The 19,168-nt window shown below is 39.0% G+C and overlaps 1 protein-coding gene across 10 annotated transcripts in view; it reads right to left on the bottom strand.

The window, feature by feature from the left end:
• The window catches only part of LOC101024293 (membrane-associated guanylate kinase, WW and PDZ domain-containing protein 2), a 1,445,327-nt gene that overhangs the window by 81,641 nt on the left and 1,344,518 nt on the right, over window positions 1-19,168 (bottom strand). For 9 of the 10 annotated variants that reach the window (XM_031665959.1, XM_031665957.1, XM_031665955.1 and 6 more), the window contains 4 exons: window positions 14,864-15,049; window positions 12,658-12,829; window positions 6,812-7,031; window positions 5,302-5,445 (listed from right to left, as the gene is read on the bottom strand). In XM_031665959.1, coding sequence (XP_031521819.1) covers window positions 5,302-5,445; window positions 6,812-7,031; window positions 12,658-12,829; window positions 14,864-15,049 — 722 coding nt within the window. The remainder of the gene's footprint in view (window positions 1-5,301; window positions 5,446-6,811; window positions 7,032-12,657; window positions 12,830-14,863; window positions 15,050-19,168) is intronic. The other variant, XM_031665962.1, reaches the window with a different exon arrangement.

Here is a 19,168-nt window from a genome sequence, read left to right on the forward strand (position 1 = left end):
TTAAAAATAATAAAAGCATATATTCACTCAACACATGCATTTGTGTAAAGATTAAAAAATACTGTATTCAAGAGTAAAAGGAAAACACAAAAACTGCGTTAGAATCAGTCTAACAAGATATTTGCAGGTATGTTATGGAAAAAGCTATAAAAGTTTATTTAAGCACTTTGTGGAAAATCTACATAAATGAATTACATCATGTTCATGGAAAGACTCAATATTATAAAGATGTAAATTTTTCCACATTTATATATGAATTTCAAGCAATTCCAATAAAAATTCTAACAAGATTTTTTAGAAACTTGACAAGCAAATTCTAAAATTATATAGAAGGGCAAAAGCCCAAGAACATGCAAACACCCCAGAAGAATTAAGATGTGTGTCTGAGGGAGAGGAAGTTTCTCCATAAAAAAATCAACGCTCATTAAAAGGTAGATAAGTATGGCCTTGACACAGGGATAGACAAATAGACTAGTAGAACACTATAAAGAATCCATATACAGACCATTGCATTTACAGAAATTTAATTTATTACAGAGCTGTCATTGCAGATGGCGGGGCGGTGGGACAAAGAAATACTCATTAAATGATGCTGTGACATGTGGTTATCCCTATGGAAAAATTGAGATTGAGGTTTTACCTTATATTATACAGAGAAATCGGCTGTAGGTGATTAAAGACTTAGATATAGAAAGTAAAACTATACAACTTTTAGAAGAAGATATAAGAGAAGATGTTTAAGACCTTGTCTTGGAGAATGATTTCTCAAACAAGACACAGAAAGCAGAAACTATAAAAAAGAAAAAGGGTTAAGCCAATTACACTAAAATGAAGACTTTCTTATTATCAAAGAGCATCATAAAAAAAGTGAAACTACAAGCCACAAGCTGGCATAAGATATCTGTATCACATTAATTGATGAAAAATGATCACCAATAACATATAAGCACTTCTGTAATCAACACGAAGAAATATTCAACAGAAAATGGGGAAAGACATGTACAGGCATTTTTTATTTAAGAGAGACATGAAAGTCTAATAAAAATAAGAAAAAATGATGAATATCATTTGTAATCAAGAAATGCAAATCCAAATCTAAAATATATAATTTTCTACCTACCAGAATGAGAGTTTAAAAGTCTGAAGTACAAATCTGTGGGTGTGTGTAGTAAGAAAAACTTTTTTACATGCTAATACAAGTATAACTTTCTATAACCACCTTAGACAATACTTTTGTGTTACTTAGGTAAGTTAAATTTGTGCCCTCTGAGGCATATAGTCTAGTCTAGAGAAAGTCTTGCATAGGTACAGCAGGAAAGATGTACAAAGATTGTATGAGTTACAACAAACTTGGAAACAACCAAAGTGTAAACTGACAGGGAAAATCTCAAATGTCTGTAAAATGGAAAAACAGATAATTATTATAGGTTGTAACATATTCACATAATGAAATAATTTGTAGCAGTGAAAAATAAATAAACTATAGCTTCCTGCACCAACCTGGATGAATCTCATGAACATAACATACAGAAAGCAAGCCACAGAGAAGAACATGTACAGTACAGTCCAGTTACATAAAGTTCACAAAGTGTGCAAAGCTAAATGATATAGTTGAGAGATACACAGATCTGTCGTAACAATAGAAGAAATGTCAAGCGCTTTATTTAGGAAGGTGGTTCCCTCTGAGGGCTGGAGAATAGGAGAAGAATGAAATCATGGGAGCTTGGTAATGTTCTGTTTTTTAAGCGGGGCTATGGGTTCATAGGTCCTTGAATCATTGTTAGTATTTATACTTATTACATATGTTAGAAATATTCTTGTAAATGGTTTTATGTTTAATAAAAACAATATATAAACCAGGATGCTTTTGTATTGGCTAGTTATATCTGGTCTATAGAAGGAAAGATGACAAATTTCAAAGAAGCTAATTTCAGGGAATGTTGCTTTCCATTTAAAAAAAAGATGGGCAAGTGGTATCTTTTTTGTGCATTGATTAGTTGAACAAAATGTTTCAGGTCGTTCCAAAGCCCATTGCAGGCAGACTTTTGCTTCATGTGAGTTTCAGAAAGTAGGTAAACCATTTTATAAATAAGCTTATGTGATGCTAAGTAGGCAATACAAATGGTACCCAGCTGCAGGTGATGAAGTTATGAAATAATGTTCTTTTTCATCATAAAAATACATTTTATGGAAATGCGAACTATATTACACTTTTATGGAAACAGGAAAATATTTTACCATTTTAAGAGCAAACTTGATCTCCTTTCAGATTCTCTTTTAACTTGACTCTCAGATTTTTATTTAAGCACTTAGAATTTCTCTTCTTTCTCTCCAAATGTCTCCTAATTTCTTACATTCCCTATTTTACTGAGCTTCTCCAATATTATTTTTTATGTTCATTATTTTTTGCCTGTGTTTTCTATTTAGTTTCAGTTTTTAATTAGGTTATATTCCTAGGAGCTTTGTATCAGAGATTTATTCACTAGCTATGCAAATTTCATCTCTCCCAATTTTGTTAGACTATTTTACAAACGTAAGTCTTCTTTTTATAAACAGATCCAGTAGTATTTTCTAATAATTTATTATCCTTTTCCTTAAAATCTGAATGTCCATTGTGTTTCTCTTATGACGCCAGCCTTCTTGAGTGACTGAAGAAAAGCAATCAGATGTGACAATGATATATCTCTATTTATTATTCCCCTTATTTTCTGCATTCACAGATTGTGTTTTGTTTTGTCTATTCAACTTTTAATACATCAGTATTAACTGATTTTGAAAAACCATCGAGTAAAATAATTAAAGTCAAAACTTGCTGCTCTCCACTGGTTTTTTGATAAAGCGAATACAGTAGTTTCCCCTCATACCTCTTGCATATATTCCAAGATCCCCTGTGGATGCCTGAAATCACGGGCAGAACTAACCCTATATACACTGTTTTCCATATCTATCTATCTATCTATATCTATCTATCTGTATATATCTATCTATCTATGATAAAGCTTAATTTACAAATTAGGCACAGCAAAGGATCAACAACAATAAAAAAATAGAACAATTATAACAAAATGCCAGCATCAGTACTCTTGCACTTTGGGGCCATTACTAAGTAAAATAAGTGTTACTTGAACACAGGCAGTGTGATACAATGATAGTCAATCTGATGATCGAGAGGGCTGCTGAGTGACCAATGGGCAGGTAGCGTCTACAGTGTGGATAAAGGGCTGCTTCACCTTGTGGGAAGGACAAAATTTCAGCATGCTACTCACAATGCTGCACAATTTAAAATTTATAAATTGCTTATTTCTGAAAAGTTTTATGTAATGTTTTTGGATTGCAGTTGACACAGGTTTCTGTAATAAAACCTCAGAAGGTAAAACCTCAGAGATTCACATGAAGAGCTTCCTAAAACATAGCCTGGTGACCCCACTCCTAGAGTTTCTGATTCAACAGGTTTGGGTGGGGCTAGAGAATCTGCATTTCTACCAAGTTTCCAGGTGATGCTGATGCCAGGAACCATGCTGATAACTATTGCTCTGGCTTAAATTCTGTAAGAAAGAGGAATCTTTTCCTGCAAGGGTATTTCTCTATTTAGGCTTCTTTGCCTTGGGAGTACAGCAGCGAGTCATTTAGACCCCTTGTTAAAATACATGGCCACTGTTTGTAACCTACAGAGACCAGCCCTGTAGTCCACCGTGGGTCTCTATCTCTCAAAGGGCTCTGGCCATTTCGCTCATGGTCTTCCTGCTGTGTTTCACCTGCACTGCAAAGATTAATTTTGTTTTACTGAACTACTTGTGAGCTGGCCTTACAGCAGGTTAAGAAAGTGTCCTTCTGGCTTATAGGGAAGTTGTAGAGCCAGGAAACCATGTGGAGGTCCATCTTCAAACCAGGGCTAGACGGGGTAAGAGGGCGTGGTGCTAGATCAGGGCGAGGGCTGCCAGTCTCTGGTGTCAGCCCTGCCTGGGTTTAAATTCCAACTCGGAGGCTTCCCAGCTGTCAAAGGATTGTGGTGGGAGGGAGAAATAAAGACATGATGTGCATGCTTTCTGCTTTTGGACTGTGAATAATCCCCTGACTTGGAAATGCGTATCATAGAAATGTAGACTTGGTGGTAGAAATAACAGATTCGGTCATCAGGGAAAATTGGTTGGTGAGGCTCTGCACAAGAACCCAAGGTTCCGGAACCCCAAAGCCACAGCTTTTCTTTATTAACTTAAAGAGGCAGGAGGGAGGGCAAGAATAAATTCTAGCTTTTATTCATACACACACACACACACACACACACACACACAGAGAGAGAGAGAGAGAGAGAGAGTAAAGAGACTAATATTTTATATTGTTAAGCTTTGTTTTGTACCCTTAAACGAAGAATCAGTTACCCATCAATCAGATGCCTCAAAGTAATTATTAAATGAAAAAATCTACTCTCAACTTTATACTCTAATTGGAAAATTTCTAGCTGCTGTCTTTTTTGTTTCCCTTGAGACAGAGTCTTGCTCTGTTGCCTAGGTTGGAGTGCAGTGGTGCTATCTTGGCTCACTGCAACCTCCGCCTCCCGGGTTCGAGCAATTCTCCTGCCTCAGCCTCCTGAGTAACTAGGACTACAGGCGCGTGCCACCATGCCCAGCTAATATTTTTGTATTTTTAGTAGACGTGGGAGATGGGGTTTCACCGGGTTAGCCAAGCTGTTCTCAATCTCTTGACCTCATGATCCACCCGCCTCGGCCTCCCAAAGTACTGGGATTACAGGTGTGAGCCACCACACCCGGCCTCTGTTGTCATTTTTAAGAACAACCTGTATCCAAGAAGCCAAATCCCTTTTTCTTCTAATGCTTCTGTCTGCCCAGTATCAAACCAAAAGATCAGTCAACACAAAGGAAAAATTTCCCAAAACTCCCGCAAAACCATGTGATTAATCAGTATGGGGGAAAAAGTACAAAACTAAAAATAAATTTCAAAAGATTCAACCTTAATGAAAACAGAATCATCAAACCGTAGAAAGAATTATGGAGCAATAATGTTTCCTTTTCAAGCTATTTCTTAGATTTCTTTCATTTGCTCTTTAGAAAAATAGTACTTTATTGAGGTTAATCAATTAGAAGGTCATAAGCAGAAAAATGAGAATGAGAGCTATTATAAAATAGCATTTGGCCAAACCTTTAAGAAACTGGGTCATCATGAACTAGAAAGAAGGCAAACCTACAGCAACCGTGCTTGACAGCATGCTTTAGCACTCTTCCAATACCACAGTGGGTTTTTCTTTCAGAATTAAGTACTTCTATAAAAAGAGACTGTTCTTACCCTCATCCTCCCATTCCTTATTGCTGGTCCGTCTTCTGCCAATCTCAACACATACAAATCCATTTTGTATTCCCTTCCTCCACGAATGCTGAATCCAAATCCTTTGGCTCCTTTCTCCATGTCCACAGTGAAATAATCAAAATCCTTTGGGGTTGGAGAGAAAATGGAATAAATAATTGTTTAGTTATCAGAGAAGCTTCTGTGGCTAGTCTCTGTGTTCTCCTTCTCTCTCTTAGTTAATGTATTCCAAATGACATGATGTTGGGAGAAGTCGTCATCTGACTTCATAAACTATCCAAATGAAAGACAAAATTCCAAAGGTTTGAGCAGGCCACAGCACAGTTTACGTGGTCATCAAAGAATTACTGTGTAGCTTGTTTATTTCGGTATTCATCAGTTTATTTGGCAAACATGGAATGATTACAGATAGGCCTGAGTGACACCATCTTTCCTTTGACTTTTCTCATTCACTGCTGTTGAGCACCATAAATAAATGTCAGGGGTGTGTGTGTGTGTGTGTGTGTGTGTGTGTGTGTGTGTATGTAAATTACAGAGTTTGCTGATTAGAAAAGTGAAATTTAGTGGGATCTGATAATTACATGTCTCAGTCGCACAGACTATTGAATATCAAGTTGGAATGTACAAAATCAACTTCTCTTTTACCTAAAATGCAGTATATCCAAGATTCTCTGATCTTCACTATTCTTAACAATCTTTGGGCGTAAAGGTGATTTTCAATTCATAATAAAACACAATGTAATCTGATACATTTGAGATTGTACTTAATTTATATCTTGATATGTAGTTATGAAGTAGGAAGTATTTTCTAGATACCAAACTCTGGTCTAGACTCTTCATAAATGTTGAATCCTCACCCTGGCCTGTAAGGAAGATTCTCCCTTTAGGAAACTGAATCTCAGAGAAGTTAAGGAAGTTGACATGAAGCGCATCAACAAATAATCATAATAACCGTGACATTGGTTGTGTAGACAGAGAGTTGTTGGCTGTGGCAGGCACTACACTCTGGATTGTGAAGCCAGGCCTGGTCTTATTCTTCTCCACCGGGGCTTGGCCCTTTATCACAGAGTGGCAGGTAGGGGGCCATGTAAAACACTATGGACCTAAAATACCTCCACTGCTAGCATCTCTAAAATTTTCTGCATTAGCAGCACTCTCAGAGGTTCCAGGTTAAAGCATTTTTAAAACTGTGAAAAGGAAACGTACAGGGAGTTAGCTAGTATTAGCAGGGATTAGTTTATTCCATTACTACTCATCCACTATTTATGTATTTATCCATATTTATTTATTTATTGACCTGCTTTATTCTGAAATAGATTTATTTATCCAGTATGTTTTTGAGGATGTAGGTGTTACCCCGATGTTACCAGAACTAGGAATAGAACTTCAGCTGTCTATCCCAGATACTCTTTCCTCTGCCTCTCCTATTTCATTCCTTGCAGTTCTCTGGAAGCCTTGGTCAGGGCCCACTCTGCTCTCCGGGAGGAGGTACCTGGGGTTGCCTGTAGTCCGACAGAGGGTACTGCCTGGTGTCGGGGGAATGCTGCCTGTAGTCCAGCAGTGGAGGCTGCCTGTAGTCCAAAGGAGGGGGCTGCTGGTAGTCCCCTCCTGGGGGTTGCCTGTAGTCCAGCGGGGGCTGCCTGTAGTCTGTGAATGGAGGCTGTCGGATGTCTGGTTTCACATCTTGCCTTGCTTTCACTTCCGATCTGTAACTAAATCAAAGGAAATGGGATTTGCTTTGGTAACTCTGCATTCTAAGGAGATTCGAATGATCACATGGCCTCCAGAGGTGGTCTAGCCATGGCAGCTCACACAAACCACTCCTCTCGGTGGTCCTGTTGGTTTTCAGGATTATGAGAAGATTAAATATTATTTAAAAATCTCTGACAAGTGCCATATTGTATACTTTTTATTTGGCTCCTTACGAAGTCAAGGTAAAAATGATGGTTCAACCAGAACCTTGTGGAAAAGGACTCATGGATGTTCCTCTTTGACTTTGGCTATATAAAAACTGTACAGCCACAGCAAATCTAGGGATTGAAGCACTGAACTACACATCCCAAAACATCAGCCTATCTTAACACCAGTAAACCAACCTTCCTCTCTCACTCTTACTTTTTTCTCTCACACATACCCCTTGGCAGATCATTCATTACTTCATAAAAACATGATTGAAGTGATCTCTAATTATATTACAAATACACAATCAAAGGCTATTTTAACCTGCTGAGTTGGGTCTTTTCGAATATTTTACAGAGGTTAAAGGAGTGATGGTAAAATATAATCACCAACTACAAATCAAGTGGCAAGTCATTGAATCATTGGTAAAGTTGGAAACATATTACATAGAGGCTTAAATACTAGATCATAGCTATCAAGATTAGCATCAAATACTACTGTAATCATAAGATGGAAGAGAAGGCAAAAATGTTTATGTCCAACATTTATCTCTTGCTTGCTTCTAGATATTAGTTACTAATGAAATAAACACAGAGACCAGAGCTAGGAGCATTGCTTTGTGAATCCAAACTGCTTTAAGCTGAGGCGGTTACTAGTTTCAAAAGAAATAGCCAATCAGATGACGAGTTGATGGGTGCTGACAAGTTGATGAGTGCAGCACAGCAACATGGCACAAGTATACATATGTAACAAACCTGCACGTTATGCACATGTACCCTAGAACTTAAAGTATAATAATAATAAAAAATAAATTAAAAAAAAAAAGAAATAGCCAATCCCTTCCATTATGGGATCATTAATAAGGTGAACTGAAAAATTATCACCATGGTATGGAGGCCACTTAATTCTGTTGTTCATTACCTATTGCCATGGCAACAGTCTATAATGAGCTACCCAGGGATGTAGGTAGATTGAAAAATATGTTCTACATAGTAACAATTTTATTTAAAATTAATTGGAGGGTATGAGGAATTGAGTAAATATTTAGCAGCAAGAAAAAGCTCAAATGTGTCGGGAAAACTAGTGCAAACCAGTAGAATTCTTACATTTAAGTCTAGATTTTTTTTTTTTTAAACTGGCTGATGGTCTTACCAATGCTGATTAGTATTAAGTGTTTTTAAAAATCACTTGCCTGAACAATTGCCATTAGTGTAATCTAATATTTGGCAAGGTCACACTGAAAGTGCATGGCAATAGATGTGTTTATTTGGGGCTCTTAGAAGGGAGTTAGCAATGTAGTTATTTTAATCAACCCTTTGAGTAGGTCCCATTTATTACTTAACCCTGCAGAGGAGAGGCATTCCTTTTGTGAGCTGCATAATTTTGGTTTTGCTTTATACCTCAATTGTCCACTCGCCTACTGAGAGCATGCATGCTGAGAATAGGATTATTTAAAATATATTTTGAATAAGATGCTTAACTATGCAAATGCATGCATTAAACAAAAGGAATTGAACTGGGTGACATTTGTCAGTGTGTGTTGGTTCCTTTCTGGAAATAGCTTGTTTGGTGGTTTGGATGTCACACTGTTTTAAGTTATAGCATAGTCACTTTATTTCCACGATCTGTATGGTATTGATATGCAATATCCACTGTGTGCTCTATTTCCAACCAAATGTGTCACGAGGTATGGCCAAAGAGGGTGAAATGTAAGAATCTCCCCCAAAGTAACACAAATGACTAAAAATAGGAGCAGATGAAACTTTCAACACTCTCATCCAGGCCATCAAGTACTCAAACTATATTCTACCCCGTGTCATGTGTCAGGATTTTAAGTTGAACTACACGTTGGAGAATTCTTTAATAAGGAAAACATACTAAATTTTTTATGAGTGTTGCTAACTTTTAAGTGAATAATATACCAGCTAGGGCAAAAAATTATGTTGCTTTGAATGTGTGAAACACTTTAAGGAAAACTCAGGATTATTTTTAAAAACTGGTGCTTTACAGTTCTTTTACTTCTGAAAAAAGATCATCTATATAACCCTTCATAGCTATTAATTCCATTGCTGAAGATACTTTAGAAATGATAAAATCAGACTGCTAATGGTAAGTTCTAGCAGGTTTTTGTGGTATAAAAAATTTCCAGAACAAATAAATGCTGCCCATGGTGAGAATGCACATCTCATGGGCCCTTCAAGAATCACTTCTAGCTGGGCACGGTGGCTCACGCCTGTAATCCCCAGCACTTTGGGAGGCTGAGGCTGGTGGATCACCTGAGGTCGGGAGTTCGAGACCAGCTTGACCAACATGGAGAAACCATGTCTCTACTAAAAATACAAAATTAGTCAGGCGTGGTGGCACATGCCTGTAATCCCAGCTACTAGGGAGGCTGAGGCAGGAGAATCACTTGAACCCGGGAGGCAGAGGTTGCAGTGAGCCGAGATCGCGCCACTGCACTCTAGCCTGGGCAACAAGAGCAAAGCTCTGTCTCAAAAAAAAAAAAAAAAAAAAAAAAAAGAATCACTTCCTGTCCTGAGCATCTAGAGTTCAAAGTCTGTGAAAGAAGTCAATTTCCAATGCTCTTTCACTGACCTTGCCATCTTAAACTGCAAATATCAATTGCCCTTGCTAGAGAAGGTGAACTCTGCTATTTATACTTAGTTTTGAAACATATTCCATAACGGCTCTTCTGTTGTTTTCAACAAATGCTTCTCCTTGAATAGTGTTTTTGCTTATCTTCATATTGAACATATTTTATACTTCCTGAGTACACACCCAAAAGATGTTAAAGGACTGAGAAATGGGGAGAAGTGTATGGGGTGTCCTGGGAAGCCAATCCAAGAGTAAGTTCCACAGGAAAATATATCGCTCATTCTAACTCACAACGTAGACATTCGCAAGCAGATTGCCATTTTATTTTATCCTGCTCTAACATGGGAGTGGGCTGAATTTGACATGTAGGTGGGCACTCCTTGTACAAATGAAGAAATAGGAAATTCATGCCATGCACTTGGCATATAAACTGTCTTAGAGATATCTCCAGCCTGATATGAAATAATGGCAAAGAGTTTTCCATCTGATACCATGGCCATCTTTAAATGCAATTAGGAAAAATGTTTCTGGCACCTGTAAGATTACTGAATCTCTTCATTCACATGCAAATGAGCCACCACCAACAATCACAGAGTTCAGCCAGGAAACCTGAGTGCCAGTAAAGGGCCCTAGAGTTGGAGTGGGCACTTCCTAGGCTGTTAATATAGTAATAGAAGCAAAATATCTTAGAAGCAATGTAGTAGTAGAAGCAGCAAAATACCTCAGAACTCTGGGCAAATATGTTGGTGACTTATAAACATTTGGATTAGGTCAATCTGAATCCCAGAGCTAGGAATATTTCATTCTGCGGTCAGGATGTCCAAAGACCGCTGCTTCTGTGATAGGGAACAAGGTATCCCAGTTGTGAGCTGGTAGTAGATGGGACATGGCAGTGGCTGCATCCAGCTGTTGCTCTCCCCTCAGCACACCAGGGATGAGCTCACCCACTCAAGGCTGGAAGCAAGAACCATGTCCAGGGAAATCTGACTCTGGAAAGGAGAATGGAATGTGGCTGCGAGATTAATCGACAGCGGCAAGAAATGTCTGAAGCTGGCTCAGGGACTACTGGGGCGCTCAAGTCCTTCCTCTTGAGTCTAAGATGAATTCTGGGGAAAGCCAGTGCAATCTGTTGAAGTGATAGACGTTGAGAGCAAACACTTCTGGGGCTCATTACTGAAACACTCAGGACTTACCCTTCTTATGGCTTGTCAAATTCTCACCTCTGCATTAGTTGTTTTATGGGGCTTTTCTCTTCCTTGCATATATTAAAAACATAAGCAGCTGAGGACAACCAGACATTTACTTTTCTATGAAAGCAAATGGGAAATCAGTAGAATGAGGCTTTGTAGAAATGCCACCTGTGGCACAGGGAACACAGTTTGCTTTGCAACAATGTGAATGATGAACCCAGAGAGTTCTGGGAATCAAAAACAGAGTCTCACTTCATCTTCACCATCATGGGAGGAGAGGGATGGGAAGCAGATGTTCGGAAAACATTAGAATCATTAAAAAGGCCAGTGAGGAGTTCGCATGCAGAGGTGTTTCTGTGAGTTGTTTTGTTTCGTTGTTGTTGTTGTTTCCGACGGAAAGGGAGAAAGCATCATGGGAACACCGCTTCATCTTTTTCTTTCATGGCTCAACCCAACCCAGGCTCCCTGTTACATACAGGTCACAATAAGAAGACAATGTTGTTCTTCTGACAATGTTTTTCTGGAAGTTCAAAGTGTCTTATTCATTAGTTTGTGATGCCTATCTCTAATGCTATGTGTGGAATAGAAGAACCTCATTAGATTGTGAGTAGGAGGATGTAAGGTTATTATAATCAGTAAACATGCTAATTTATTTTATTTTTGAGACAGAGTCTCACTCTGTCATCCATGCTGGAGTGTCACAGGAATGTTCTCAGCTCACTGCAACCTCCACCTCCTGGGTTTAAGTGATTCTCCTGCCTCAGCCTCCCAAGTAGCTGGGACTATAGGCATGTACCACCATGACCGGCTAACTTTTGTATTTTTTGTAGAGATGGGGTTTTACCACGTTGCTCATGCTGGTCTTGAACTTCTGGGCTCAAGCAATCCTCACATCTCAGCTTCCCAAAGTGCTGAGATTATAGGCGTGAGCCACCACACTGGCTGGTAATATTTACTAATGCCTACAAATCCTTCAACATTCTCCCCACTTCGACATCATCATCATTCTCTGAGCCATGACCTTTGTGGTTCAATGGAAGCAGCCACCTCCTAACTGCTTAACCTGCATTCACCCTGCCAGCCTCCTGTGTGCTCTCTGCAGGGCAGACCAGGAGGCCTTCTTATAAAGCAAATCTAATGATAACACTCCTCAGCTGAAGACCCTTCAATGACTTCCTGCTGTACTTAAAGATCAAAACATTGAGTAAGCATGCTTACAAGGCCCTTTAGGGTTGGCCCCAGCCACCCTCACTGGCTTCATCTCACATCATACTCTTCTTCTGCCACTCCACATATTGGCCGTATTTCTGTCATTCATACTGCATGCTTGCTCCTGCCAGAGGGCCTCTGAGTAAGTTCTTCACTCTGGACTCCCTTTAACATGCTCTTCAGCTGTTAAGCCCTACTCATCTGCAACTGCTCACCATTTCTTCAGGAAAGCATCTCTCTTTGTGAAGGACAGACACTCAGCTATCTTTACTAATAAAACCATATGTATAACACACACGCAACCTCAAAATCACACAAAGGTACGCATGGCAATTTCCACTTTATGAAAATCTCTCTCTCTGCTTGTCCTGTGCTGTCCCCAAATGCTCCCTCCTCTCCCCACCCCATCACCTCTCAGAATCACAAAAGTCAGAGGAAACTTTACCTATTTTCATGTCCTTGCAGCTGAAGTGGTTGAGGTGGTGCTGGCTGGGCGACGGGGCTGTTGGGGGTGGCTGGGCTTGGTTGGGCCAGGGGACTCTGCTGTGCCAGGGGACTCTGCTGCGCCAGGGGACTCTGCTTCTCTGAGCTGGGTGCCGAGGTGGGGCTGTTGAGCTCTGCGATGGAGAACCACAGTGGCAGATGCAGTCAGGTTAGCATTGATAAGGGGAAAGAGGTGACCAGAGGTGGTGACTTTGCCTCTGCTGATGACTCAGGCTTTGGTTATTTCCGTTTCTGCTAGGTTTTTAGATAGCAGGTTAATCTTATCAAGTTCTAATACCATTTCTGAAATTTGTATTCTTTCATTAATGATCACTATGGAACAAGGCTATGAACAGTATCTTGTCATTCTGCCAGAAGAAAAGATTACCAAAAAACCTTGTAAAACTATGAAAAAAAAAATTCAAAGGACTAAGCTCTAAAACATGCTCTATTTTTGCAGCATTGCTTACTGAGAGAAAATGGATCAGCCACCACTTTTGGCTTGTAATAAACAGTCTGAAGAGTCTTTCAAAGTGTGGATAAAGAATGAACCATTAAAAGGAAAATGTTTTTTACAATCTTTTCCTCATCCCTTGTCAGTCTTATTACCTCATAGCCCACTGGACTCCACATTTCTCCAGAAAGAAAAAGAATGCTGGACACAAGAAGATTCACAAAACTGTTCTTTTAAATAACTGCTTCTGGACTTCTTTCCTAATAACATCAAATTTTCAACTGAAATTGACTATATATTGGAATAAGGGCCCAACAACAGATACATTCCAGACTTGGAAAACTGAGAAGTATTTAGACTTTCAGTGAGCAATCTGGTTTGCAGTTAATTTCCATTGAATTGTTTATACATGTTGGTGTCTGCAGATAGTAGGTTAAAAAACAGCATGGCCATTTTCTTTTCTCTCTCTCTTTTTTTTTTTTTTTTGATTGGGTAAGAAAAGGAAGGTGATCTATTAGCATTCCCCTATAAACTCCTCTCCCCCTGCCCTTTTTTCCCCCACAGTCCAAATCTTTTAATTCCTTCTCCATTTATATCAGGGTTTCCCAGACTCAGCCCTGTTGGCATTTTGGGCTGGGTAAATCTTTCCTGTGGGCGGCTGTCCTGTGCATTTTAGGATGGTTGGCAGCATCCCTGGCCTCCACCCACTAGATGGCAGCAGCATGCCCACCCCAACCAAGACAGTCAAAAACGCCTCCAGACTTTACAAAATGTCCCCTGGAAGGACAAAACCACCCCCGTTGAGAACTACTGTTTTATATTTAAAGTCAAGTGGCTGTTTAGCCATTTGCTGTCTACATGTCAGATAATCCTAAAATGGAATTGGGGGCTGAATAAAACAGAAGGTACCAAGTTGAGTGAGCCCATCAGCCTCTGTGTGGGACACTCATCAGTGAGCTCCAGAAATGGAATTCTTCAAATTGTTAATGAGTCAGCAGCCAGAAACTAGTCATGAACCCATTGTCTCTGGAAATGGTGAATTTCCGGTGCGGGGATGTTCACAGCTCCATGACCCCCAGGGCATGGTTATGAACTGTGATGTTCACTACTCTTCTGAGCCTCAGAGGGGAGTCCTTGTACAGATAAATTCAAAAGGCTCAGTGGGAATTTTAAATTCTTACCAGATGCAACATTTTCTAAGTGAGCTCTCTTTATACCACAAAACCTCACGTTTTCAAAATCAATCTGACTTTGAAGAATCCTCTAGAGACTTCCTGTTAACGTAAATATTTTTTTTTTTCAGATTTGTAACTATCACCTCTGTTGAATGAATTCTGACTTAATATAAACATAAAAGGGGGGGCCCACAGGGAATGATTGAATAACCTGGTGTCTCGGAATTCAAACTATTTGCTAAAAGGCGAAAGGTTTATGCGATCTGAAGAGAAACCAGAGTATATGGAATTCACACTATTTGGCCTGCAATGCCACATAGCTTGACCTCTGAATGAGACAGGTACTGAATAAACATGATATGGATTGCAACTGAGTGTGAGTTTTTGCAAAAGTAGAAATAATAATCAACCTCTGACACTCTGACACCACAGTGACGGCAGGCAGGTGCACTCCACGACCCTGGCGGGCAGGCTGAGAACAGCCGGTGAGTGTGTCCGTGTGTTGACCGCCTCTCTGCAAGGCTGCCTCAGGCACTCACCCTCCTGAGGAATGATGCGAAGGGTGACACTAAGACCTGCATCCTTGATGAGCTTCACGATGTCAGCGTGAGGCATGTTGATGATAGACTGGCCATTCACTGCTAGGATCCGGTCTCCCACTTTTAGTTTTGCACAGCGATCTGCAGGACTCCCATCAATGATGCGTCCGATTTTATGGGGCACAGCTAAAAAAACCCCAACAGAAATAGGTATCAGGGACATCACCAATACATGTTCTTTCAGTCCCAGCCCCAAAGGAAACAATGAAATGTCAGAATTCCTTCCTTTGTTAGTATATTTGCCTTTTGAAATCACACTGATTTCTATCAAATGGGGTCCTGTGCATACTACTGAGACCAGAGTTTCTAAATTCAAGTCCTTTGCAGTGATAGGCCAATTCCAAACGCAGACCAGGGGTTCTCAAACTTTGGGGTGATTATAATTAACCTAGAGTTAAAAAGACAGCTATTTGGGCCTTACTGGGGACCATCTGAATTAGAATGTCCAGGCAGGAGGTGAGGACTGTGAGCTTTCTAAGAAGCTCCTAGGGAGATTCCAATATATATGAGTGTTTGAGGATCACATAGAACTTTGTGCCCCATGAGCTCATATTCTAGAGGCAATAATCAACAATTTAAGAAAGCTACAATAAATGCCAGAAATTCAAGTTCTTCCCTTTTATTATTTTATTGAGAGGAGAAAACAAGGAAGGAAAGAAATATGTGTTAATATGGGTAGTAGCCACTTGGTAAAGAAGTTATAACCACCTTCCTACTCATGTACTAAGCTTTAAAGGTTGATGTGTTGTCACATCTCTTCTTTCTGATTTACTTTTACATGGTGCTGATATTTTGCTAATGTCTGATATATAATGTATTTATTCAAATCTACAATGCCATGGATGGTAAGGCATACCTTTATTTTATATACTACAGGAAAAAAAATAAAAAGAAACACTGCTAACTAAATAATGATGCTCCATTGACTATAAGATGCTCTCCAACTGTCAAAATATTAAAATATAAACATGTTTAGGATTGGTAAAATGTTATATGTCTTTTAAAAACAATGTACACTTCTTTTCTTTTTTATTTTTATTTTTTGTTTTCTGAGACGGAGTCTCGCTCTGTCACCTAGGCTGGAGGGCAGTGGCGCGATCTCAGCCCACTGCAAGCTCCGCCTTCCGGGTTCACGCCATTCTCCTGCCTCAGCCTCCTGAGGAGCTGGGACTACAGGCACCTGCCACCATGCCAAGCTATTTTTTTTTTTGTATTTTTAGTAGAGACGGGGTTTCACCATGTTAGCCAGGATGGTGTCGATCTCCTGACCTCGTGATCTGCCCGCTTTGGTCTCCCAAAGTGCTGGAATTACAGGTGTGAGCCACCGCGCCTGGCTTATTTTCTTTTTACTATTTACTTACATGTGTGAGGAGAGCCACACACATGGGAATACAGATTTTCCTGGCAGTGTAAATGTTTCAAGATAACGATTTCTGGGGTGGACATCAATAGTATACATGCGTAAACTCCCTTAAGGAGCTTACCAAACTAGAAACCTATTCCCTTTCCTTTCTCCCTTCAAGACTGTGAGCCCCAGCTCAGAAACCTGTCAATAACTCTGTGTTGTTGCTCTCTCTATGGAATCAGGTACTGCTTTGATATGCAGAAATATGCAAAAATGCAACCCACCATCCAGTATGTTTCAGGGATGTCTATTCCTTGAACTCTCAATCTTGCACATGCTTTACAGCGAAAGGCAGAACATTAGTTAATAACCATGGCAAGGAAGGACAGTTAGTGAGTTAATGAGCCAGTACCTTGTTCATTCTTCTATTGTGAAAGGTTATAGATAGCGTATGAAAATATTGGCTGAGCCTGTGTCCCTGAAGTGAAACTCATCATGTTGGAAACTCAAACACATTTTTATTTACCATAAGCACTAATGGCTTTAACTAAGAACACCTTATGTAGATCATCTAGGAATCTTAGGACAATCAATATATTTTTCAAGTAGAAATATAATAAGAACTCATTAATTTACTGATTTAAAAAAAGATGTAAGCATTGCAAGGTATTTGGTTTTCAACTATAATTAGGGTGAACTTTAGTTTCTGTTTTTGTTCCCTTTCATGTTCAACAGTGTCTTGGAATGTATGGTTCATCAATGATTTAGCCTCCCTAGCCATAATGTATATATTGTTATCTGTCCTGTGACCTCTGCAAAATTACCTAACTTCTCCGAGTTTATTTTTCAACAGTAAAATTGGTATACTAGTACTACTGACTTCACAGACTGCATCTGAGAATTAAATGAGTTATCATATGTAAAGTGAGTAGAACAATGCCTGACATGTGAGAACTGATCTATAAGTATTAACTGTCATTCTTTTTATTACTATCATCTTTTAAATATTTCTCATATCACTATTAAGGGGGGTGTGTGTGCTTGTGTGTAGGTACCAACTTGGTTTCTTTCCACATGGGGTAAACCTGTAATACTGCTAGAATTGAAGGAACACTTAGCTTACTACAGGATTATACAGAGCAATATCCCCTAAGTTTCAACACAGGAAAATAGCTTCAGTTATGAAAGAGATGTGTTGGGTGGATTAGATAGACACTGGATGAGGTCAAGGGTCTATGTTCTCTGATTTACAAAAAAGACGATGTTGCAGGTCTCTGTAGGAAAACATCAACTTGTAAGAGTTTATTATTCAAAAGGAAATCAGCATGATTTAAATCTCTTAATCACCCACACTGAGTCCTACACATATAAACACACACGCTTTCATATTTATTGAACGCTATTAAACATTTTTCTTCCTACCTCTTACGAGTACCTACCTGAGCCAAGCACTGTGTGCTAAGTGATATATATGTGTATATATATATGTATATATCCATTAAAAAATATCCTTAACAAATCATATGAAATATTTGATATCATTACAAGTTTACAGTAGAGGAAACTGAAGCATATAGCAGTTATTAGTTTGTCCAAGGTCACATATGCCAAACAGGGCTTAGAACCCTAGTCTATCAGATTTCATAGCCTTTGCTGTTAGTGTAGCCACCACCCTGCATCTCTTGACTTTTCTGGCTCAGATCTCTAATCTATTACTTGCTTTGCGAGTATCTGGTGCTTTTATTTGATGAGTACAGCCTGCCTCTAAGCCAGGAACTAAACACTTCATAAGTGGTCCTGATTCACGGGTGAGTGGAAGTCAGGAACTTTGCCTGAAGCAGGTTCTTTGTTGCAACCGTCTTTTGACAGGCAAAGTGAGAGGAGGAGAGAGAAGAGAGAGAAGAGGAGAGGAAATTGAACAGCTCTTCAGATCCTGTTTAGTTAGGACATCACATCATGGTGTCATTCTTTTGTGGGAAGTAATTTCTTTGGGTTTTAGAAATACTGACATTTGAAATGAAATTTAAAAACATACTTCAAAACACAAATGGTATTTGGATGATTTTCTGTTTTGACTTATTTATGCCTCTGCTCTCCTCTATTACTGCAGATCATTTAAAATTTATTGGGCATAAAACCCCAAATGTTTTAAAACATAGATTTACACACACACACACACACACAGACACACACAATTTGTATGCTCAACAATGATAAGCTATTACTTGTTAATTTCCAGGCACTGTGGAACTTGCTTATTTTAAATCCTTATAGCAACAGTGTGAAGTAGCTGTAAAAGTATAATAGTAATGCTAATTTCACTATTAAGAAAACAAGTGTCAAAGCCACAGTTCAAATCCTTGCCTATGGCTTCAAACCTTGGGGTTACTCCTTTCTTTTTTGATATGTTGGAGGTTGAAAGCAATTTGAATTATGAAGATCAAGGGAATGACTGGTGAGACTTAGTTTAGAAAAGCTTGCTGGTTGAGACTTCAAGATGAAAGTTTCACTGTAAACATACTTACTTGCTCATGGTAATAACTTAGTTTCAAAGCCATTTTAACTTTATTAGGGTGGTTAGAATAAAAACTAAGATAAAAAGAATAGAAATCAAAATAAAAGAATGAAAACTGAAATAAATTCAATGGTAGCCACATAAAATGACTGAGTGACTTGCATAAAATGTAAGTGAGCACACAGTTTAAAAATGTATGTTCAGTAATTGAAAGTACCTGATGTGGTTTTATTACAAATGTTTTCTATTGGCATTTACTTTAATAAAAACAGTACTTGAAACTCTTGGCAGCTAACGGCAGCCTCACTTTCCCTTTACTAGAGTTTTCCCTACATATGTAAGTGCACTGAATGTTGATGTACAACAAATGTCTGACAAGGGGTGT

Source organism: Papio anubis, chromosome 4 (assembly GCF_008728515.1).
Source record: "Papio anubis isolate 15944 chromosome 4, Panubis1.0, whole genome shotgun sequence".
Taxonomy (NCBI): Eukaryota; Metazoa; Chordata; class Mammalia; order Primates; family Cercopithecidae; genus Papio; species Papio anubis.